Source organism: Canis lupus, chromosome 2 (assembly GCF_011100685.1).
Source record: "Canis lupus familiaris isolate Mischka breed German Shepherd chromosome 2, alternate assembly UU_Cfam_GSD_1.0, whole genome shotgun sequence".
Classification (NCBI taxonomy): Eukaryota; Metazoa; Chordata; class Mammalia; order Carnivora; family Canidae; genus Canis; species Canis lupus.
In genome coordinates, this window is record NC_049223.1 from 34,578,954 (window position 1) to 34,604,907 (window position 25,954).

The 25,954-nt window shown below is 41.9% G+C and overlaps 1 protein-coding gene across 1 annotated transcript in view; it reads right to left on the reverse strand.

Annotated features, from left to right (window-relative positions):
- Positions 1-3,296: 3,296 nt before the first annotated feature.
- PFDN1 (prefoldin subunit 1) overlaps positions 3,297-25,954 on the reverse strand; it is a 65,269-nt gene continuing 42,611 nt past the window's right edge. The window contains exon 4 of the mRNA NM_001252417.1: positions 3,297-3,714. Within this exon, the coding sequence (NP_001239346.1) occupies positions 3,631-3,714 (84 nt within the window). The 3' untranslated portion in view covers positions 3,297-3,630. The remainder of the gene's footprint in view (positions 3,715-25,954) is intronic.

A 25,954-nucleotide genomic window follows, 5' to 3' on the forward strand; every position in this document is an offset into this window, starting at 1 on the left:
CAGTCCTGGACTCATTCCAATCCCTTTTCTGTCCCAGATGGGCCTGGGAAAGTCTGGCTTGCCAGAGGCCTGGGTTCAGGCCCTGCTGCCTGCCTCTGGCTGGTTATGTATGCTTGGACGGGAGACTTAACTTCTCGAACCCTTGTATTTCTTACCTGTGAAATGGGAATGGTAATATCTATGTTCAGGTACTGTTACTAGGACTAAATCTGGTAATGTATCTTATCAGGCCTCAGAATAAAAGTCTTCTCTTTCACTAGGCTTCCCTGGGGCTGGGTTTTGTCTCCCAGACCTCAGAACAACTTTGCTTGTGTTGCTGAGTGGGGTCAAATGAAACAGGTGGAGTTGAAAGCTGTGCCACAAGAGAAGGGAGGGGAGGTCTGTAGAGGGTGGCTGACACAGGGGGACAGCCTGGAAAAGCTCCTACTAACCCAGAGTATTCTAGCCAGTATAGCAGGCTTCAGAGAGAGGAGTTGCCAAGAGAGGGGGTATAAAAATAGAACTGAAAGAAGACTGCCAAAGGACCAATTTAGAAGATTCATGTATTCATTAACTTTGAAAAAGTTTAAAATCCTTACTGTTTATAAATGAGTTTAATGGTGGTGGTGGTTTTGAGATTTTCTTAAAAGGGGCCACAGATCCTCTGAGACCAAGGCTGTGCTTACTGGAAGGAAGGCTGATGTCTGCCCCAAGTCAGCTGACTAGTGAAGGGAGGAGGTTGGAGGTCCGTCTAGAGCCATGGATTTGTTTAGCATTTGAGTTTCTTAATAGAGCTCAGCCCTAACAGGACTCAGCTTTCCAGCTCCATTCTGCAAAAAAGCCAAGGTGCCAGGTTCCAGCCACCTCACTCACTTGATGAGGTTTTTTTTTTTTTTTTTAATTTTTTAAAAAGATTTTTATTCATTAGAGACGGGGGGGGGGGGGGGGGGGGGGGAGGGCAGAGAGACAGGGAGAGGGAGAAGCAGCCTCCATGCAGGGAGCCCAATGTGGGACTCAATCCCGGGTCTCCAGGATCATGCCCTGGGCTGAAGGTGGCACTAAACTGCTGAGCCACCTGGGCTGCTCTTGATGAGGTCTTCATCCTGGCCTCCCACCCCTTTGTGTGTGAGTTCAGAGGCTGGGGCACATTCTGATAGTGTACACTGCCCAGGTTTGAAAAAAAAATAGGAATTCTTGGTTTGGGGGCCTGCAGTTCCTTTTTAGGTGGGTGTTTTTTTTTTTTGTTTTTTTTGTTTTTTGTTTTTTTTGGAGATGGCATAAGCGTATCTGAAGAAAAGCCATTAAGGTACAGGACACAATGTTGCCTGGTTGATAAAGCAAGCAGGGCTAACCAACTCTGGCCAAACAGTAATATACACTTATCTCTTTAGTTGCCTTGGTGTGAGGCCATTTTGTCTGTTCCCTAGTACCTGTCCCTACAGGGCTCAGAGTCCTTAGGAGGAGGAGAAAAAGTAGCTGAGGAGCTAAGCCACCATTCCTCCCAAATCATCTGCCCCAGTGTAAGTGAAAAGCTGCATCCAGTCTGCTGAGTGGCTTTTGGCTGCCATAGCCCACCCCAGGTCCAGGAGGCACTGGCTCTGTAGGGCCTGGGCTTTGTGTCAGTTCATTCTCACTTTCTCTTTCCTTCTCCCTCCAGTGTATGTAGTGGAAGACCAAAGACGGGATGACCTGGGCCCATCCACCTGCCTCACAGCATGCTGGACTGCACTCTGTTGCTGCTGTCTCTGGGACATGCTCACTTGACCAGCTCGGCCTTCCTGTCCTGCCAGTTCGGCCACCACCTTCAACAGGTGTGCCTGCCCCATCTCTTCTGATTGCTGAAATAAATGAAAATGACTAGCTCTGCACAGATACTTCTACCTTCGACACAGTGGGATTCTAGATTAGCAGGGATTGTGCTGCGTTTAATTCAGTGACTGTCTTTTTAATGTTCAAAATCCATTTCTTATTGGCCTTTCACAAATGTGCTAAATGACTTATTTTTTTGGCCAAAGGCTTAGCTATAAAATATATATTTATAAGATTATACGTTCACGGTAGTGACATAATGTAATACCACTGAATGATTTATTTGCTTACACCCTGTATGTTTCAATAAATTTGTCTGAACCTCAACTGTTTGAATTATTCCAGACAGAACATAAGTCTTGGGTTTCTCCACCAGGAACCACTGTTCAGTACTAGGAGGAGGGGTCTACTTACCTTTTTGTTCTACTGTGGGTCAGTGCTATGAGGAAGGCAGATTCTATGGAGCCCTCAATAGGCTAGCAGTTGCTGAAGGTGCTGATGCTTTTACCCAGAGCCTAGGAAAGGACCTTTAAGTAACTGTGGGCTGCTCCACAGACTGGCCTGGGGCCAGAACCGAGGCCTTCTTTTCTGCTGCCTGCCCTCTCCGCCCCCCTCCACACACAAACACATAGGAGAGAAGAGCTATCCTAATTCAAGCCTGCCAGCCAGCCAGGCCACCTATCTCAGATTTGGCCACAGGGTGGCGCCGAGCCACCATAACAGAGTCAGATTTTCTGTCAGTGGGCAGGCTCTACCAGCCCTGGGAGGCTGTAGTCAGCAGCTCTCTGCCCACTTAAAATGTGAAGCAGTGATGGGCCCATAAACATTTACCAATTCTCTTTAAAAGAGATCCGTATTTTATCCATCACCTGCTTCCATGGAGTAATTGGTCCCACAATAGCTGATTTCAAGCTACCAACATGTTTTTGAACACAGAGTTGGGAAGAAAAAGCAGAAGAGTGCTCCATTATGTAGTATTTCCATGATCCAGATACAGTAGTCTTAACATCATAAACATAAATAATGACTAGATTTAGTAATGAGGAATGGGTATATTCTGAATATTTATGATCCTTATTATAAATATAATTTAATTGTATATTTACCTAACTTAATTTTTAATAATTGGCTCTCACGAACCAGTAAAAGCCAGCGCCAGTACACCACTGTCCCTAAGCCTCTAAGGAGGCCTAGGATTGTAGTGTCCACTTCTATGACACTCGCCAAAGAGTCAGCCATGGATGTGCTGCTGCTTTATTACTGCATTTTCTTGAACATTTGCAACATGCCACCAAGGTTACTTAAATTCAGCTATCCCCCCTGGTCTTCCTTATTTGCATGGAGGCTCAGAGGTGAGGGATTTTACTCAAAGGAACAGAAAGGGACAAAAGCACCAGCAAAGGCTTAAATAAAGAGGTCAGGGAGGAGTTGAGGTTGAAAGCCTCTACCTCTCTGGCCCTTGGTTCTCATCCTTCAGCTCAAGAAAGGCAGACTTCGTAGAGTGGCTGGGGGAACACATGCCTTTTATTGGTCTAAGGAGCATAACTAGTTCATAGGCTTGGGCAGAGCTCCCCTATCTGTATGGCTCCCATCTCCCTCTCCTGGGAGTTTGTGACTCACCCCCAGGGAGAAAAGTGTTCTGGACAGGGGTGGCAGACAGAGCCAGGATAAAAAATACAGAACTGGGGTCTGAAAGAGTATCATGGTGAAGTAGAAAACACAGGGTTATGAGATCATCCAAATAAAAAGTCCACCCGGGCAGAAGAGAAGTTTCTCCATGTGGGCCTCCCACCTGCCCTTGCCAGGAATGGGAGGGGGCAGGAAGCTTCGGCTGGAGATTTCCTACTGTGCCCTTCGTGCCATCAGCATCTCCCGGATGTTGTCCTCAGCTTCCTTTACACTCCGCTCCAGGTAGGATTTTTTCTGCTGCAATATGAAAAAGAAACGAGAATTAGGGAGTATGGATCAGGTTCACAGATGCAGCTTTTATATCCAAAGGTAACGGCTTGTCTTCTCTGATCAGTGACTTCCAGTACATATTGTCTATTGGGGCCAGATACATACACACCTGCCCAGAGTGCTCCCCTCATCCCATCCACAGGCCTGAGAGGGGGAGAAGGAAAAGGTTATTTGGTGCAGGAAGCAGAAGTGCTCTGTGGAAGGCAGCTGTGCTCTTCCCTTAGGAGGAAGTGGACTCAAAACAGGCGTCTCAGTACATGAAGTTATACCAGACAAAGGCCAGGAAATTCCAGTACAAAGCTCTGGCCTCATAACAGACTGTCTCTCAAGGTTTTCCATGCCCTGGGCCCAGTGCCTGTAGCTGCCAATGCTGCAGAATGGACAGGGTGGGTACCAGAGGGTTCTGCTCTGTCCAGTGAGAGGACACGCTGCATGAGTGCTAAGAAGTTTTATCACACATCTCATCAAGGCAGATGAGTCAGGATGAAATCTGCTTTTCTAATGAAACTGCTGCCTGCCAGAAATCCAGGACAGTGACACACTGAGTAAAACAGACCTTTTGGAAGTTTACCTCCTACCCCATCTGGGTCCTAAATTAAAAATCTCAACTTACACAAAGAACTTTAACTACTTCAGGAGCCACATCTGGGCCAGGATTACAAAAGATTAGTCAAAGGAAATGATGTCTGTACGTTATTTGTCCTGTGGTCGGTCACTCAAAAAAGTATGGTGGCTTCACCACTAGTCCCTGCCCCAAGGACATAGTTGTGGCTGCATTCCCACTTAAAAGACATGAAATGAGACTTCCTTTTTGAGGAATACTCAAAATAGTCTCCTCTCTACGGGTACATGTGACTGGGCACCACTGGAGTCTGCCAATAACACACCCCGATCTAAGCAGCTAGGGTATAGGCCATGCCCTTCTCTCACTCACCCCTATACCTCTGACCCTGGTGGCTGTGAGTTCACTCTGACCACTAAAGTGCACAGATGACCTGGAAAACCAGGGAAAGATTGGGCCAGAGAACAGGTGAGCAGCCTGGCCTGACAGGCTGTCCTTAGGAACTGATGCCCAACCAAACCACTGTGTTAGGAAAATAGAAATGGAGGCCTTCACCATTAAAATCTCTGGTGTTCTTCTACAGATCCCTGTGTCTAACTTCTCCCACTCTGTCCAAATTTTTTTTTCCAAGATTTTATTTGAGACAGAATGAGCAAGAGGGGGAGGGGCAGAGGGAGAAACAGACTTCCTGTTAAGCTTGGAGCCCAAGATCATGACCTTAGCTGAAGGCAGATGCTTTAATTGAGCCACTCAGGTGTCTCCAGATATTTATTAAATGATACATTTGGAAACTTTTTCCTATATGCTCCAATGCTGTGACATCAGTATCCGTTATGTGAACCTCTGATTCCTGTTGGTATTCTCCTAACTTCAAATTTACTGAAGGCTAGAAAAGGCTCTATCTTCTTTACTCGTTTCCCATGTGTCCAACTTGCACACAATTCCTTACAAAACAACAGGCGCTCCACAAAAATTCATACTGGCCACAAACGTATACTGTTGCTAAGGAATTTATTATGTTGCTAAACCTGATACAGTGCTATCACTGTGATATCAGCTATTACTGTGATATCAGAAAGGGAACTTTACATGTGGTGACTTAAAGAGAGAAATACTAATAACTCCTGACACACCACTGAAGAATGTACATGTACTGGGTGTTGCACAGAAGGGGAGCAGAGCAAATAGCGAGTGCCATGTACCATCTGGGCACCTTCCCAGCTCTGTGTGAATCTGAGGAGAAGGCCAGTGGGGCAAGAGGAGCTGTGCTCCCACAACATCAGCTGGCCCTCAGGGACCCAAGTCCTCTGCAATTCCATCTCTGCCAACTTGCTGCCTCAGTTGTCGAAACAGTAAACTTGGAACATCAGCTGGAACTTTTCTACCTACTACATGGGCCTCTGGACAATCAAATTCAGATTATAATTCTTATCTTTAAAATTCATCATTCTGGGGTGGCTCAGCGGTTTAGCGCCTGCCTTTGGCCCAGGGCGCGATCCTGGAGTCCTGGGATCGAGTCCCACGTCAGGCTCCCGGCATGGAGCCTGCTTCTCCCTCTGCCTGTGTCTCTGCCTCTCTCTCTCTCTCTCTCTCTCTATCATAAATAAATAAATAAATAAATCTTTAAAAAAATAAAAATAAAATTCGTCATTCTCTGCTCTTCTATCTTCCAGTTTCAGTTTTGTGATTTTTTTTCCATGATTTTTACCATTGCCTAACCTAAACTCTTCAAGTTTAAAAAAATAATGCAAAATAAACCTTTCAATTTTTAATTAGCTTAGTAAACTTACTGCACATTAAAATTTTCTTCTCATCCTAATAGGTGGGTGGGTCATCTCTTACACAAAAGGATTTTTTTTTTTTTAAGATTTTATTTATTTATTCATGAGAGACAGTGCAAGAGAGGCAGAGACACAGGCAGAGGGAGAAGCAGGCTCCTCGCAGGGAGCGCAATGTGGAACTTGATCCTGGGTCTTCCAGGGTCACACCCTGGGCTGGAGGCGGTGCTAAACCACTGAGCCACCGGGACTGCCCAAAAGAACCTGTTTTCTAACATTTTCAATAGTTCCTGTCTCATCTTCAAACACACCTAAGCCAAGAAGACCTTCATAATCAAACCTGAATCAGAGTATATGATATGCATTGAATGGTCTCTCACTAAAAGACATGTTGAAGTCCCAACTCCCCACCACCACAACCACCACCTGTGAATGTGTCTTTATTTGAAAATAGGGTCTTCACAGAAGTAACCAAGTTAAAATGAGGTCATACTGAGTTGGGATGGATCCTAAATCTAATGATTAGTGTCCTTATAAGGCTATGGAAGGGACACAGACACAGAATGCCATCCCTTGATGGAGACAAAGGAAGGATCAATCTATAAGCCAAGGAAGACTAAGAGTGGTTGGCAACCACCACAAGCTAGGAAGAGGAAACAAGGATTTTTCCCCAGAGGCTTCAGAGGGACTGTGGCCCCATGACACCTTGATTTTGTTCTAAAACATATGAGAATAATTTTCTGTTATTTTAAACCAACCAGTATGTAGTAATTTGTCAAGCAGCCCTACAAAACCAGGAAGTGAGGGATGTCCCATAGACACAATCTACCCAAAGTTCTTCTGTACCCACGGTGAATCACAGAGGTCTGGGGGTAAGGATTCCTTTAGGTTGATATACTACGACCTGGACTTCGCCCCAGAAAATTGTGGTACAAGGATTCCAAATATAAACAAGACTGTCAGAAAGGATGCAGAAAATTAAAGAACCAATGATTAAATCAAATTTTCCTTTCTTGAATTTCCACACTTTTTTCCCTAAAACTATTAGTCAAATCAGAAATTCTGTGGACCTGTCTTCCCCATTTCTGTAAATGACAACTCCATTCTTGCAAATGCTTAAAACCTTTGGTGTCATTTTTGAATCTTCTTTTATATCTGACATCCAATCAACCAACAAATCCTATGAGCACTACTCTCAATATGTATCCAGAATCTGACCTTAATGTATAGATAGCCTCCTAAGTGGTCTCCTTTCGTCTGTCTTTTGATCCCTATTAGTTTCTTCTCCACACAGTGCCCAGAGTCCTCTGTTAACATTTTAAACCCTCCAATGGTTGCCCATTTCAAAATAAAAGGCAAAAAACCTTTTCAAAAAGCCATGTTTAGTCTCCTCCTCACTCTGACCTCAATTCCCTGTCACCCACTCGGCTCCAGCCACACTGGCCTGCACCTTCGACTCTGAGCTGCCCCTCCAACCCACCAGCCATGCTCCTGCTTGGCTTTGGCCCTTTGGCTCTTTTAGAAACACTCTTCTTCACATATCCACACTTGCTCGCTTGCTTCCTTCAGGCCTTTCTCAAATGCCATCTCATGAATATATGACAGCTCCATGCTCCCTATTCTCACCCTGATTTGCCTACACAGCACCTGTCGCCACTGGAAGTGGCAGTATTTGTCCATCTTCCCTTACAAGAAAGAGAAGTCCACGAGGGCAAGGCTTTGTTCTGTTTGCCGATACCCCACTGTCTAGAAAAATGGCTGATACATGAGAGGAACTCAATACCTGCTGAATAAAAGTGCATTTATTATGAGCAATGACGACTTACTGATGTACCTGCATGCATGCTGCTGTCTTTTATACGTGCCATTCACGTTTATAACGTGAATGAATGAGACATATCAACAGAGCAAGCAAAGGCAGAACATGACTGTCTCCTTCAAGATGGTTTTCAATTTGGGGCACTGCCTGCAAACCTCTGCCCCCAAGTAAACATAGGTCTAAAACTCAACCGTCACTGATGTCCCTGGGAAAATTAGAGGCTTGCTTCCACAAACAGAACAGGCCCTAAGGGTCAAGCCCTTTATTAGATCAACTTGTAAAATTATAAAACAAACTATCCCCATTTCCCATGTCTTGGAGTTGGAAATCCTTGAGAAAGTGCTTGGAGACTACCAGGGCTACTGTGAGCTACAAGGGGATTATGGCTGCTGTGTAAACTCCAGAAAGCCTTTCAAACCCACACCTTCCAGCAGGAGTCCCAGGAACGCATTTGCTGTCCTCACTGCAGCATTCTTTGTCTTGCTGAGCAATCTCCCTCAGAACCTTTTTCCTAGGAAATTCTCTAGTGAAATCAAACCACAGAGCTCTGAGTGCAGTGACATTCTTGTGGGCCGTGCTCTATAGTTAAATTCTGAGATTTCCTGTGGGGCTCACCATGGCCAGGGAAATGACATTGCTGGAGTTATTGCTCATCCCCCTGAGGTTCTTCTTTCTGGAAGTCAGTCTTTGGAGCCAGTGTTCCATTTATAACCTTCCATGAAGGAAAGAGGTTCAAGTCTTTACAACTCTTCTGACATGACACAATCTCTCAGACCCTTGAGGGTAATTCATCTTGTGATGCTATCTTATTGACGTTTTTTTCCCTTAGGGACTTTGTTTCCCCTTTCTCTAATATTTTTCCTCTCTGCCATTTCTTAGGGTATAGAAAGCAGTTTTCCTCTCTCATCCTCTACTCCCCATCTGTAAAATGAGGATTTAGACAGTACCAGTATCCCTACTCCCCCATTAGTCACAGAGCTTTTACTTCAAATTAACTCATCTCAAAGACAAAACGTAAGATGGGTAAAATAGAGCTGGGATAAGGGACAGGGGAGATATGGTGGATAAAAGCAGACCTTGTGGCTTGTCCCATGCCTCTAATCCAGGCTACAGGGGCAGTAAAAATGGGCATCTTGATTCCCTTCTGCTCCTGATATTCTATGAGATCATTCAGAGACCCTCTGCTCTGAGTCCCATGTTTCAGATCCTGAGACTGACCTACCCTGACCACACACTTCTCCCTTATGCTGAATCCATGGCTGCCAGCTTCTGCAGGCCACTGCCAACTTCAAACTCTACTAATTAATCAAAAAAATGTGAAGCAAAGGCCACCTTCTCATTGTTGCACCCATGACTCCCAAATTAGAAACCCAGAGCCTCACTCTCATGCTCTCTCAGTTTGCAGAACTCTAAAATGGCCGGAGGATGCCAGCTGCCCACACTGGGGAAGTTTAGTAAGAGGCCAAGAATTCACCGAAGGCTGAGAAGGCATGTCTTGGCAGATGGAGGTAAAATGTGACAAAGGCACAGAAACAAAAGGAGGAAGAGAAAATAAGAAAGGCAACGAGACAGGATCAGAGAAGTCAGGAAGGGAAATGAGACCGAGGTAGCAGAGCTGTAGCAAGCAGGAGCACTGCAGAGCTCTGAAAGTGCAAGTGAATGGGTGAGGAACACTCACCAGAGGTGGGAAAGACAGGCCTTGCCTGACCGGGAACTGAAAGCTAAGAGACTGATCCACAGACACATGTCTACTTGGGAACTCACTGGCGTACATTCACTGCACCATTAATGACACAACTAGGCAATAAGGGAACTTGTGAACTATAACATAAGACTGGGAGACAAGCTCAAGGAATGCGAAAGCAGTTTTAGCCATTGAGACTGGGAGAATAAAGAGAAATAAATCTAAGGAGTAACTGTCTCTGCAATTTTCATTAACTGCTTTCAAAAGTTCCTCTGCTAAAAGATGTGGTTCAGCTAGACACTGAACCTATAAAAACTGAACAGTTTTTCTCCCAGGTGTTCTCTTCCCTGCAAAGAGACTCTGACATTGCTACTGTGTGGGGCCAGAATCCCAAATCCCACCTGTGATTGCATGCTTAATCTACCCAAGACAAACCTCGACACGACTCAACACCTTATGGCAGAAATACACTTAAGGCAGCCCGGGTGGCTCAGCGGTTTAGCACCGCCTTTAGCCCAGGGCGTGATGCTGGAGACCCGGGATCGAGTCCCACTGTCAGGTTCCCTGCACAGAGCCTGTTTCTCCCTCTGCCTGTGTCTCTGCTCCCCACACCCCCTCTCTGTATCTCATGAATAAATAATAGAAAGAAAGAAAGAAAAGAAAGAAAGAAAAGAAAGAAAGAAAAGAAAAGAAAAGAAAGAAAGAAAGAAAGAAAGAAAGAAGAAAGAAAGAAGAAAGAAAGAAAGAAAGAAAGAAAGAAAGAAAGAAAGAAAGAAAGAAAGAAAGAAAGAAAGAAAGAAAGAAGAAAGAAAGAAAGAAATTCGCTGAAGGAAAGGGTGGGGAAAGAAGGATTCTTACTTCTTCCCTGCAGTCCCCCTATGCTTTGGGTGATCAATACCAATGTTGCCCTCCCTAACACATCAGCTTCATTTAAGTCCCAGAGAAAGTCCAGCCCAACAGACAATCCAGGAAGAAAGTAGAAAGAAAACTCCTATGTAAGTGCAGAGCCAGCAGGGGCAACTGTTTCAAGGCACATGGCACTGATGAGGCTACATCCAAAGCATCACTACATTTTGGGGCACCAGGATTAAAAGGGATGAGACATGCCAATATATCATGTCAAGTGATAAGCAGTTGAAGTAGAGACATGTGGCTCAGAATAGATTAAGAGGAGAAGGAACCTGACCACCACCTTAAATATCTTAATGCAATGGCTCTTAAAATGTGGTCCCTGGAATTTTTCCAGCATCAGCAACTCCTGCGAACTTGTGCAAAAAGCATAATCTCAGGCCCTAACCCAGATGCACTGAATCAAAAAATTCTAGAGATGGGGCCCAGCAATCTGTGTTTTCAAGCCCTCCAGGTGATTCTGAGGCACACTTAAGTTTGAGAACCAATGTTCAAAAGTGAGAGTCAGCAAACTGGACTTTTTCTATAAAGGGCCAGATAGTCAATATCTTTGTAGTCTCTGTCACAACCAACTACTCAACTCTACCACCATAGCATAAAAGCTGCCATAGACAATGTGTAAACTATGCATGCAGTATAAACAAATGAGGATAACAGCTATGTTCTAAAAACACAAAAACAAGCAGCAAGCTGGATCTGGCCAGTAAGCTATAGTCTGTCAGTCTCTGTTCTTAAGAAAAAAAAGTGAGTCTTAGATCCCTGGGTGGCTCAGTCGGTTAAGTATCTGCCTTCGGCTCAGGTCATGATTCCAGGGTCCTGGGATCAAGGCCCGATCAAGCTCCCTGCTCAGTGGGGCGCCTGCTTCTCCCTCTTCCTCTGCCCCTCATCCCGTTCATGCTTGCTCGCTCACACACTCTCAAAATCTTAAAAAAAAAAAAAAAGTCTTAAAAGAACTGATTCCAACAGGTAGAGATTTCAGAGATGTTTAACTTTCGATGAAAGCTACCTAATAAAAGCCCAAATTTCCAACCATCCATCCATTCATTCATTCAGCCTAGTGCCAAACCATTTTCTTTTTTCCTTCAAAATTCTGGTCCTTGAAGTTTGTGGCATCATGCCTTATCATCATCCTCTCCCCACCTTCCTGTTACTGCAATCTATAATTTCCGGAATACTGTCCTTCATTCACTAATGGCTCACTGTCTTCCTTTCCACCACTGCTGCACTACTCAAAGTGCCTCCAACAAGAAGGCAGATGATCCATCCAATACCATGACGTCCCATCCCCTTGCAATTTTTACTTCACTCCACCTCAGCCACCTGCCCACAGTCATACCCTAGGTACCATGTCATCACCATCAACTGTGCCATCTCCAAAATTTCAGGTTCACCACCACTACTTTGTATTTTTCCAGCCTGCTTTATCTGAAAACTCAATTCCAGCACTTTTTTTTTTTTTTTTTTTTTAGGTATTTATTTATTTATTTATGATAGTCACAGAGAGAGAGAGAGGCAGAGACACAGGCAGAGGGAGAAGCAGGCCCCATGCACCGGGAGCCTGACGTGGGATTCGATCCCGGGTCTCCAGGATCGCGCCCTGGGCCAAAGGCAGGCGCCAAACCGCTGCGCCATCCAGGGATCCCTTTTTTTTTTTTTTTTTTTTTTTAAGATTTTATTTATTTGACAAAGAGAGAAAGGAGAGAGGGAGCACAGCAGGGGGAGTGGCAGGCAGAGGGAAAGGGAGAAGCAGGCTCCCCATCAAGCAGAGAGACCAACATAGGGCTTGATCCCAGGACCCAGGGATCATGACCTGAGCTGAAAGCAGAGGCTTAACCCAACTGAGCGACCCAGGTGCCCCAACTCCAGCACTTCTTCAACCTCATCTCAATGACAAGTTTTTCATTATACATTATTGTTTCCATGTCCTTTCCCCCACTACCCACCCTACCAAACTAAGCTTCCACAGTACATTTATATTAACCCCTTACAAACATCCTTTTCTTCTTTGCTCTGTTCTCCCTCTGTTGCACCTGCCTGGCAAATGCCAACCCAAGTTAAACCCAACCCTTTGCCTACTCCATGATTGTACCTACATGTTGCTAGAGAAGAACACTTAAATGCACAGAATGGTTTCACTTTAAATTCAGGACCATGAATCTCAAATGAGCACTCAACATTGTCCTACTATCCTATTAAACTACTTTAATAAGGTCACTTGTGTATTCTCCAAAATAACTATTTCATACTTTATCTTGTCTCCTCAAATCTATACTCACTCTCTCTTCCCCTCTCCATCTCAGGTCACTGAGAAAATACAAGCAATCTCATGAGAATTCACTCTTCCCTCTGCTACCACATCTACTACCTGACCCACACCTATACATATATCCTCTTCTCTCCCCTGTGTTAAAATGCAGTGTCCCTGCTTCTGTCAGAACACAACTCTTCCACTTGGGCACTGGTTCAATCTCCACTCACCCTCTCAAAACTCACTGCTGCAGTAAGCCTTTTCCTTTTTTTCCTAATTTTCAATTTCTTTCTCTGCAAAATCTTTCTTGTTGAGGCAGATTATTTAAAAAACACTTTCGTGTACTCACATTCCCTGCAAGTACTCTCCCCTTTCTCTCCTTTCCTTCTTAGCACAATTTCTTGAACCAAGCTTTTAGTAGCTCCCTCCACTTCCTTACCTCCCATTTGCTCCCCAGATGTCTCCAATCTTCAATTACTATTGTGCTTATTTTTTATAGACTAGAGGAATCTGTTACAATCTTCTTATAACTCTGGGACTCTCTCGGCCAAATACTCTCTCTACAAGCCTTCCAAATGAGCAAATAGGTAAGTTTTACTACTTCAGGGTGCCTTTCTTTAGTTTGCCCTAGTCTTACAAGAGCTAGAGAATCCAATCAACAGTATGTACAGTGGAGTTTGGCCTGCAGGCATGATAAGAGTAGGTAGAAAAGGGTGTGCCTTCTCAGAGAGGAAGTAAGGGCAACACCTCAAATTCTTGGAAGTGGAGGTGCGCCTGACTCAACTGTGAGGGTAAGACTACAGGGAGGTACATGAGGCAACCACCTGAAGTCATTTCAGCACTACTCTCTGCTCCAAGCAAATCAAGAATTTCAATTTTCTTGCAACTTAACAACAAAAAGATAACAGGATTAAAAAATGGGTAAAGGACTTAAAAGGACATTTCTCAAAAAAAAATATATACATATATAAATGTTCAATAAGCACAACAAAATATGTTCAACCTTATTCGTCCTTTGGGAAATGCAAATAAAAACCACAATGAGGGGTGCCTGGGCAGCTCGGGTGGATGAGTGTCCAGCTCTTGGTTTTAACTCAGGTCATGATCTTTGGTCATGAGATCAGGCCCCTCATGAGCTTGGCACTCAGGCCAGAGTCTGCTTGAGAATTCTTTCCCCATTCACCTCCCCTCTGCTTCCCCAACTCCTGTTTGTAGTGTGTGCTCTTGCACTCTCTCTCTCTCTCCCTCAAATAAATAAATAAAAATCAAAAAAATAAAAAACTTAAAAAACCCCACAATGAGACACTACTTTGTACCTACCAGGATGACTATAATCAAAACCAGAAAATAAGTACTGAAAACGATGTGGAGATATCAGAACTCTCATATACTGCTGGTGGGAATGTAAAATGATGCAGCTGCTATGGAAAACAGTTCGGCCATTCCTTAAGAAGTTAGAAGCTAAAACTGTCACATGACCCAGCAATTCCACTCCTAGGTGTATACTCAAGAGAAATGAAAACAGGTGTCCAAACAAAACTTCTGAATGTTCATAGCAGCAATATTCACAATAGCCCAAAAATGGAAACAACAAAGGGTGATATACTCCTACAAGGGAATGCTTACTGTTCAGCCATAAAAAGGAATGAAGTTCTGACTCATGCTACAACATGGATAAACCTTGACAACATGGAACTAAGTGAGAGAAGCCAGATACTAAAATCCACACACTGTATGATCCATTTATATGAATATAATAATAGGCAAATCTATACAGACAACAGATAAGACTGCTGGGTGCTGGAGGAGAGGGAAAATGGCCCGTGACCATGGGTAAGGGTTTCTTTTGGGGGGTGATGAAATGTTCTATCAGAGAGTGGAGATGGTTGCACAATATTGCAATTTTATGTTACATGAACTTTACCTCAATTAAAAATAAAAAGAAATTCCCAGTCTTCTCAAAATGCTGAACCAAGAAGAAAAGACAGGGCATAAAAGCCCTGTGTTTAAAAACAAGCATGGTGGAGTGCCTGCATGGCGCAGTCAGTTAAGCCTTCAACTTTTGGTTTTGGCTTAAGTAGTGATCTCAGAGTCTTGAGATTGAGCCCCGAGTTGAGCCCCATGTCAGGCTCTGCACTCAGCATAGAGTCTGCTTGTCATTCTTTCCCCCTCTCCCTATGGCCCCTTCTGGTCATGCTCTCTCTTTCTCTAAAACAACTAAATAAATCTTAAAAACAGGCATAGCAAGGCAAGCTCCTAATGAATTACTTTCACAACAAATCAGTCTTTGCTCTACCCAAAAACTTAAGAGAATCACACACAAATGGGCCAAGGTAAAATAAACTGACGTATTAATTTCTGAAAACTAACTTTAATGTTATAAGTGTAAACACTAAATATTTAGATTAATGAGTTAATTAAGTACTTTGGGAGAACTAATGAACAAACAAGGGTAAGGAAACTTCTATGTGCTCACATTACTACTTTCCAATTGAGGAACATATTTATACAACTAAAAAAATAGAGATATGGCAACCGGAAACCCATAAAAGGAATGGGAACAGTGAAAACAAGCAAGAGCTCAAAGCTACCACAAGCACAGATTGATGACTCATAGGCACCTCCCTTTGCTGATTTGTCTAGGTCAGCAGAGGGCAGAACTGGAGAACTACAAATATACAATATCAAAGAGCTATTTATAAAGCTTTCCCCCCAAATGTGCTTTCTTTTCATTAAGAAAGAGAAAAGGGAAAATAATAGTTATACCTCTCAGTATCACCAAAGATTACTACGGTTCTCAAACTCTAAGCTAAACCTATAGGCCAAACAACCTAGAGTCTTTGCTCACATTGCTTGCAGTACTCTAAAGGGCACCAGGAGGTCAGCTCACATCACCCAGTGACACTTCTCCATCTGGGGTGATCCAGGAGCTCATACCATGATGAAATTACTCTACAGACCAGACGTCACAGCTGCCACTTGTCCCAACTCTACACACACCCAAGTTACCATGGAACTGGTACAAACAGAATGGAGTTTAATATGCTATTAGCTCTGATCTAAGTAGCTGACATAACACCAATTAAATTTATAATGACACTGGAATAATAAAAGAGCACTTGGCACACTTCTTTGCAAACATGATTCAAAGGGTGGTTTTCACTTAGCCCTTTCTTCAATTTCCAGATGCTAGATCACTTAGGAGCCACTTACAATCTTTCTATTCAAAGAGTTGGTGGTGTTTAGGAGGGTTATCATTTCATAAGAAAAGGACTACTAACTTATAAGGCCCAGCTACTAGGAATATTCAACTACAGTACAGCAACCTCCATTTCTTGCAGGGTAAAATGATTATTGTGGTTGGAATCTAGAATCTTGAGTTCCTACTCATCTTCCTCTCTTTCCCTGATTCTAGTTCTGGCTCTATGAAGAATATTTGATCTCTACTTTTAAAACACAGGGAAAAATAAAATAAAATAAATAAAAAATAAATAAAACACAGGGAAAGGCCATGAAATTCATGAGATGGCTTCACCAAGGAATCCATGGCTATTAGGAAATAAGAGCAGCAGAGCAGCAGACATCACTAATCTGCTGGCACTTGCATCCTTGAGCCCCTCAACTAGCCCTACCAATGGTTGTATTTATGCTATGCATGGAAGAAGTCACTGGGCCCTCTGGGCACACTGACATGATATATACTGAAGCTATAGATAATGGGTCCTTTGCTCTTATGGAATACCCTAGAGTAATTTAAATGAGTGAACTACATATATTAGTGTGGGGAGAACTTAAAAAAAAAAAAGTTACTGAAAGATACGAACACTATGATGTTATTTGTTAAATATAAGATGCCAAAAAACATGGAATGGAAAGATACATACAAAAAACTGGACAGTAGTTACTTCTGGTGAATGGGAAGAAAACTGAGGTGGGCCTGGAAAGGAAGTTACAAAGGAGATGTCAATTTCATTAGTATTGTTTTATTTTTGTAAAATAATAATGAAAAAGTAAATATTACAAAATATTAACATTAATCCTGGGTAGTGAACAGGTGTTCATTAAGTTAGCTTTGTATATTTATCTTCAATTTTTTTCCAAATTTAAAAAAACACTTTATCTTATAAACATTTGGTGGCAATATGCTCAATAGTAAGTCGCTCCTGAGCATCCACCATATGTAAACAACAAATCTTCTATTTATTGAGCATTTACTTGATAATAAATGCATAGTGTCAAATGATTTACATGTATAATGTTAAAAGGTAGGCATCTGGCAGGGGGTGGGGGGGGGGCGGTGCCTGGCTGGCTCTGTTGGTAGAACATGAGACTCTTGATCTCAGGGTTGTGAGTTCAAGCCCCACGGTGAGTACAGAGATTACTGCCGCTCCCTCCCTACAAAAGGTAGAAATTTTTAAAAGGAGAAATGCTTATCCTCCTCACCTCCTTTGTTCCTCAGCTATAGCCCTGGCCTCAATTTACTCTCAGGAAGATTAGTGGATTTTCTGACCAGGAAAAAAGTAATGTTGCTCAACCCCTTCTGCTCTGCCAGGATCTGCCTGCTTGCAACAGGTACGTATTTTCCTCATTTGTTTGACAGTCTCAGCGTGCCTCTGCAGCAAGAGACCCGTGGTTGTCCCACAAATGCAGAGATTTGCTGGAGAAATTAATCTCATCAGTATGCCTAATTCTGGATCCATTCAGAAACTGCTGTTATTGCTGCATACTGAAGCCATATTCTTCAACATTATATTTAACTAATAGAGAAAAAATATATAAAAAATTTTATCTCGGCAGCCCCGGTGGCTCCACAGTCTAGCGCCACCATCAGTCTGGGGCCTGATCCTGGAGACCTGGGATCAAGTCCCAAATCGGGCTCCCTGCATGGAGCCTGCTTCTCCCTCTGCCTATGTCTCTGCCTCTCTCTCCCCTCTCTCTCTCTCTCATGAATAAATAAATAAAATCTTTAAAACAATTTTTTATCTCAATCTGCCTTTCAGTTGGCTCCATACTTAGGCAGATAAGAAAGGGATTACTTCCTCTCCCTCTCCATCAATACTGTGGTTGTTAACATTTTATAGAAGAATGGATTTAGGCTTAGAGGCACTAAGTAATTTATCCAATGTGTAGTAAGCAGCAGGGTTGGAGTTCAAATTCATATTTGTCTGATTCCAGAGTTTACATCCTTAATTATTATGTCCAGACATTATGCTGCACATATCCGAGTAAAGAAAAGCAATACCTACTACTTGCTAAAAATCTTCAGGATGAACTAAAAAAAAATCTAAAAGTTAAAACTTTTCTTAGTATATACTGAAAGAGGGTAGGAAAGTGCACATATTTATGTGTGTGCATATGTGAGAATGTATATGGATAAAGTAGTCATTATAAAATCCCTTTAGGAAACTTTTAACCTTCAAAACTAGTAGGCATGTTTGTGTTCACCCATGTAAGGTCCCACCATCCTCAAATATGACTCAAGATACCACAGATGCACAGCAGGGCTGCTTATCTTCTTTGCTGTAAATGAACTGTGTTCAACCACTCCCCTGCAGTACAGAGCACTCAGCTCTGAGCCTAAGCTGATGTCAGCCTCTACCTCCTGCAACCCCTCCCCAAAGGAACAAACCTGCTTCCCTCAGCAGACCAGGTTTGCCCAACTCCAGAGTCAGTACTAGTTAAGAGAAGTCCACAAAGCATTTCTAACTCAAGTGTAGGTAAGCTGACAGCTCCAGCTGCCACCACAAAACCAAGGGCCTGAACAGCCTCCTAACTATGGAGGGAGTAAGCCCCTTCTCAGCACAGGCTTGCCCACATGGGCACTCACTTAGTTCTTTGGACTCAACACTACACACTGTCCACACCTCTGGAAAGAGCTTTACATCCAGCTACAGTGCTGATGGGCTTGGTCCATGAATTTCATTCATTCTTTCTCTAGCTGCCTTTTCTCCTTAGTTGATTAAATCCAGTTCTGTAACTTTAAATGACACCTAGAAACTGACAATTTTTTTTTAAATTTTTTTTAATTTTTATTTATTTATGATAGTTACAGAGAGAGAGAGAGGCAGAGACACAGGCAGAGGGAGAAGCAGGCTCCACGCACTGGGAGCCCGACGTGGGATTCGATCCCGGGTCTCCAGGATCGCGCCCTGGGCCAAAGGCAGGCGCCAAACCGCTGCGCCACCCAGGGATCCCGAAACTGACAATTTTTAAATAATTCTCAATTGTATTTCACTAGCCTGGAGTACCAGATTCATATATCCAACTGTCTATTCAGTACCTCTACTTGGGTATCACAAACCAAACTTTCAATTTGCTTTTAAAATTACTTTTGAAACATTAAGATCAAGTAGGAAAAATTGACTAATGAATGACCAATAGCACATCTGTTCCCATAAACATGTGGAATCTCTGTGAAACGCAGTATACACGGAATGCTGGGTGGAAATCACACTACATGAATAGCATTGACAGTAGGAATAACCACTTGCCCAGAACAAGTAGTACTTACACAAAGTGAGGAGAAACAATGCAGATTTCATCCATTTTAGCCTTAACTCTTTTCTCTTAGACCTCTCTAGTCTCATTTCTCACCCCAGCCTCCTTTACCACTCTACTTCCAGACATTTGTTCCCACTATTTATTTGATCTGAAATGTTCTCCCCCCTGGCTCAGCCCTAATCAAGCAAAACTGTAACCTTCAAAGTCCAAGTGAAATAGCCCCTCTCCCATGAGCCCATTCCAGATCTCTCCAAGAGGAAAATGAGTGATACACGTGGAAGGAAGGAGGGGCCAAAACTTTGAGTCGTCTCTTTCATCCCCACACCCAACTGTCTTTGGCTCTACCTTAAAATATATCCAGAGTCTGACCACCTCCACTGGCACTGCCCTGTCCAAGATACTAGCAATCTCTCACCTGGATAATGTAACAGCCTTCTAATATATCTCCAAGTTTCCACCCTTCTCCTCTATAATTTTTTTTTTTAAGATTTGTTTATTTATTTTGAGGGGGGCAGAGGGACAGTATCTCAAGCAGACTCCTCACTGAGAACAGAGCCCGACACAATCTCAATCCCATGACCCAGAGATCATGACCTGAGCCAAAATCAAGAGTCAGATGTTTAACCAACTAAGTCACCTCTAATCTATTTTCAATATAGCATCCAGTCTGGTCCTGTTAAAGTATGAATCAGATCATGCAATTCATCTGTTCAAAACCATCTCCAAACTCCCAATTCCAAGGCCCTATGAAATCTATTCCTCGTCTCTTCCCTGATTTCTTCTCTTAGTATTCTCTACCTCACTCAGCTCTAGATGAAATGGCCTCCTTGCTATTCTCCCAACTGGTCAACTGAAGTCTCACCTTCAGGTTTTTGTATTTGCTAGTCCCTTTGCTTGGAATCCTCTGCTCCCAGATGTATAGGGAGCTTGCTACCTCACTCCCTTCAGGCTTCTGCTCAAATAACCTTATAAGAAAAACCTTCCCTGTCAACACCATATAAAATAGATTGTACACTCCCATCATTCTCGGTCTCCTTACTCCAAAATATTTTACTTTTAAGCATGCATAAATTATATTGTTTATTATATGCTGCCCTCTTCCATTCACCAGAATATAAACTCCATTCCCATCAGAGCCTTTGCTAATTCTGTCTTCATTGCATGTAACAGTGCATGGCATATAGCGAATACAATCGACTGTATGTAAGTATGAAAGTAAGAACAAAAAGCCTCCACAGACATACCATGTGTAATCCGGACACTCAGCAAACATTTAATAATACTTTTAAAAAAATATGCATTGGGGCGCCCGGGTGGCTCAGTCAGTTAGGCATCTGCTTTTGGCTCAGGTCATGATTCTGGGGTCCTGGGATTGAGTCCCACACCGGGCTCCTTGCAGGGAGTCTGCTTCTCCCTGACTATGTCACGGCCTACAATCAAAAGCTCCTTCTTTATATTTTTCTTCACCACTTATCTAAAGAAAGCACTCAGAAAGTATGCTTTAACGAAGGCTTTGAATTTGAACTCCAAAGAAAACCCAGGTTCCGAACAGAAAGTGAAGTTTCTCTTTACAAATTTCTGGAGCTAATTAAACTCAATCACAAATTACATGTTTTGAGCTACTTTAAAGATTTAAAGTACTGCCAGATATGTCACTCCACATGAATCACAAGACTTTATCATATGATTTGTACATATTTGAAAAACCTTTAGTTCAGTTAAAATCATGATTTCAGGACGCCTCGGTGGCTCAGTGGTTGAACGTCTGCCTTTGGCTCAGGGCATGATCCCTGGAATCGAATGCCGTATCAGCCTCCCCACAGGGAGCCTGGTTCTCCCTCTGCCTATGTCTCTGCCTCTGTGTCTCTCATGAATAAATAAATAAATAAAATAAAATCATGATTTCATTAACTTAGGGAGTAGGGCAGGTTGGTGACTTAAAAAATGTCCAAAAGTAAGCATTCCCAAAACCTATAGTAAAGTGCTCAGATCCCAAAGCTTTAGGTAAACACCAGGATCTACATTAATACAGGTTTCCCCAAGACATTTCTCCCCAAAGAATCTCCAATAAAACCAATCCATTTCTTTCTTTGGTGCTTAAAGCGGTCAGGTTCAGACCACCTCCCCCCCATTCCCAAAGAACAAAAAATTGCACAAAGGAACGGATTCTGGATATGACTTCAGATACAAAAATCAGTAGGCAACCCAAGACTATAAAAATCAGTAATTCCTTTGGTGGTTCAACACAAACTGTAGAATGCCAAAAATATAACTGAAAAGTTGGTCCTAGTTTTCATAAACTCCATCACTGGTGAATACATAGCAAGGGACAGGAAAGGCATTTAAATCATTCCCTCAATGATCAACAGGTTTACAAACAAGTACCAGATTGCTATCTCTAATTTATAGGAAGTTATTTCTATTATTAGAAAAAAGCAAAGGCAAAGGCAAGTCAAGAGCCGAATTCAAGGAGAGCTTCACATTGGCACTGTGGGTTAAAACTGCAGAGGTATACTGCAGTCAAATGTGTGCAAATGTCATCAAACAACCTGACTCCCTGAACAAAGAGTTAGGAAAAAGGACTGAACAGAAAGGTTTCTTTATTCTCACACTAACTCCCCCATCTATAATCACCATTTTCTCCCTCTCACCCTCTCTCATACACCAACTGCTTATTTCCACTGTCAAAAGCCACATTAAAAGACCACAATCACCTGATTAACCTCTAGCATAACTACTGATTGGAGCATGCTCTTTAAGCCCCCAAGCTCCGGCTCTACACTGCAAGTGGATGTGGGTGCGTGAGCCATTGGGGTTTGGGAAAAAGGAGAGCTCAAACAATGTTCTTGTTAGCACTTTAAACAAAAAATCCATTCAATGGGAATGGCACCATGTTCCTTTTGCCCTTTCTCCCTAGGAACTAAATTAAACAGATTACAGATAGTGGCAAGAGCTGGCCTTAGAACAGCCTCCCCCTTATTTATTATTTTTAGCTATTTAGTCCGACAACGCCTGACAACTAAACATGCCTAGAATAGCTAAATGGAGGGGGGATTATCAGATACTACCAGCAAAAAAAACACTAGTCATCACTTCCTCCAACCCTAAGAAAGAATCATTTTCCATGTCTTTATAACATCATGCAGAGTTCGAACTTTTAGAGTCTCATATAAAAACAGTACATATAAAACATCAGTGGAAACCGATAATGCTTCCTGATCTGGAGGACTGTTCCACCCTCACATGTGTTTTCTTAAAAACAAAAGCAGAATAAAATGAACTAAGCTGTTTTACACAAAAGTTAGGAATAAAATGCATCTGTGTCCATTTTGGAAGAAGTCGCTTACAAGATAATTATGTACCCAAAAAGAATGGCTTCATATCATGAATAGTGAGGGAATTCAAATATTTTTATTATGCTGGTGACAAGTGAAAGATTTGTAAGCAAGACAAAATGAGGTAGGAGAAACTCTTCTATTAATCAAAATTAGGAAGACAGCATATAAATGTTTGTTTATAAATGAAAAAAATAATGTAGTGAAAATTCTGGAAAATGAGAAAAATAGTAAAGTAATAGAACTATCTGCACCAGTAGATTAAAACTCATAAAAATACATCTTTATATTTAATAAGATAAAATGTCCAATACATTCAGGAATTTATAATTTATGAATATTTTCTGAACATTTTTGCCACTATTCTAAGTATTATGTATTTTATAAGATAGTATAGGATAAATAAAGCACTACAAATCAGTAAAATGATATCTTCCTGGGTATGTAATTTTAATTTATGTATGTGGAATTAATAATACAGCTCTATCCAAAAGTACCTCTAAAATAAGTGATGCCTAATATACTACCTTAAGCTATCACATGCACATCTGTGATTTCAGTAATTAAGCAACTACTACAAAGATATCAAGAGATGCTGTTACCTTTTATTACATTTTAAATGGCAAAGCTATGAGGAGACTACTTTTATTCTACCTTCAAAGAAAAGAATTTCAATTAACCTCTTAAATCAAATCTGGACATGAAACTGGTTTTTGTTTTGTTTTGTCTCCTTCCATCTTGTTTTGTAAGGGGCATTTTTGCTCCTCAAGTGTCAATTCAGAAGAATACCAAAGTTGTAATGATTAACTTAACAAAAGTGAGGTATTTTCTAACCCAACCTCTCATCTTACAGATGAGGATACTGAAGCTTACAGCAAGGGCTACAATCCAGAACTCTTAACTCAGCAGAAGGTATTTAAATTAGGAATCTAGGGTAATGAATGCTCTGTTGTAAATCTAGTACACTTGGGAGATCTCTACTTATGGTTCAAATATCAGTATGGATCTTGTTCTTTCGAGTAGACATGCAGAGTATGCTCATTAATACAGGTGTGGCCTGTCCACATGTATTAAACAACTCACTTCCTCCGGCCAGTATCTATTACTTCAGGTTTGGGAAGACCTGTGGCTATAAGAAATGACCAGAGTCAGAATCTAGGGTAAAGAAAATGTGTATACTGATTAATTTCCCCTTACCATCTAGATACAAGAGCAGGGAGGCATGCAATAACGTGGAAGAAAATTCAAAGTCTACCTCATCGAAAGAAATCATTCTTTAGTAGGCTGAAAGTGACTACAGGAACTCTCAGGCATGGGGGGGGGGGGGCGGATAAGGAGAAATATTCACAGGCACAGAGAAAAGTTAGATCATATAAAACACAAAGTAGTGAAACTTGAGGTCAGTCAGCAGCCCCTGAAGCATTCAAAGGCATAGCTATAGGCTATAGGCAAATATTCCAAGGAAATCAAGGCACCCTGGGAATGCATTCTAGAAGAAAGGATTAACAGATGCAAGATGCAGAAAGCTAAACTCAAATTTAACTGGAATGCAAATCCTTCTTTTACCTTAATCATGAAATGAAGATACACATATCAGTGAATAGATGAAATGAGAGGGGTGTATGTGTAAGATACTTATAATATATATTTTACAAATAAGAAAGGCTGTCTAGTTAACAGGGCAAATCTATTTGAAATGTTCACATCTAAGTTCTCATCAGAGCTGAAATATTTTTTTAAGTAAACTCTACCTCCAATACGGAGCTCAAACTGACAATCCTGAAATAGTTACATGTTATACCGACTGAGCCGGTCAGGCATCCCTGAGCTGAAATATTTCTAATAAGGAAGTGAAATATATTATATCATAGTTTACATTTAAATAAATATTAGCACTTGGATCATAACACATGTACAACTGACCAAAGTACTGAAAATATTGTAACAACCAATAAAGAATACTCAACCAGAAAAAGACCATATAGGGCTTTTTCAGACTTATGCCTATTCTTTAAAAGTCAAAGAGGAAGATTAGGCAGCTACATTGAGCCCCAAGACACCAGAACATAGAGAATATATATAGTTCACTATAAACTCTAGGGCTTCCAACCATCAGGCTCTTTTAGATTTAAGTCTTAAATAACTAAAAACTATTTTAAACATCCATTTTTACAAATGTTGAAATGCAAATGAACTCTATAAAGAGAAAAGTATTCATATGTGAAATCCCAAAGTATGGGACAGCAAGAGAAACATCACTCACAACTCTCCAAGTCAAAACATGAAAAGAGATGAATTTACTAACTTGGAATTACCTTTTTGAATTAAAAGAAAAAAAGAAAAAGCCACTCAGAGGGTCTAGTGACCTAGCTGAAAGTAGGACACCATCAAGCTAATTCTTAAAGTACGAACATTTTATACTTCAGTACTCAAATTCTCTTGGGTTAGAGTGAGGTCTCTGAAAAACAGCTCCCTTCAGCAAATGACTAAAAGATAAACCGTATCAACACTCTATGAGAACATCTTGACTTGTTAAGAATAAAAATGGACTGTATACAAAGATAAACTGTGGTAACTTTACATAATGGAATACATAATGGAATAGCAATGAAAATAAATCACAATATCAAGTAACATGGAGGTTACAAACACAAAACTGAGTAAAAAGAAAGCAAAAAAAATCTATATAGTGATTTTGTTCATATAAAGTGCAAAAACAAACCAGAGTAAATTACATTGTTTGGGGAAGTACAAATAGCTAGTAAAGCTATACTTAAAAAAAAGTAGGGGGCACTTGGGTGGCCCAGTCAGTTAAGTATCTGCCTTCAGCTCAGGTCATGATCCCAGGGTCCTGGGATAGAGCCCTGCATCAGGCTCCCTGCTCAGCGGACAGCCTGCTTCCCCTCTCTCCTTCTGCCCCTCTCCCTGCTGGTACACTCCCTCTCAAATAAATAAAAATCTTAAAATTTAAGAAAAAAAAAAAAAAAGGAAAAGAAAGAATACAATTACATCAAGAACAGTTAGATACCTAGGAATAAACCTAATCAAAGAGGTAAAGACCTATACCCTGAATACATAACACTGATGAAAGAAATTAAAGATGACACAAAGAAACAAAAAGACATTCCATTCCATACTCATAGACTAGAAGAACAAATATTGTTAAAATGTCCATACTAGGGCAGCCCGGGTGGCTCGGCGGTTTAGTGCCGCCTTCGGCCCAGAGCCTGATCCTGGAGACCCAGGATCAAGTCCCGCATCGGGCTCCCTGCATGGAGCCTGCTTCTCCCTCTGCCTGTGTCTCTGCGCCTGTGTGTGTGTGTGTGTGTGTGTGTGTGTGTGTGTGAGAATGAATGAATAAAAATCTTTTA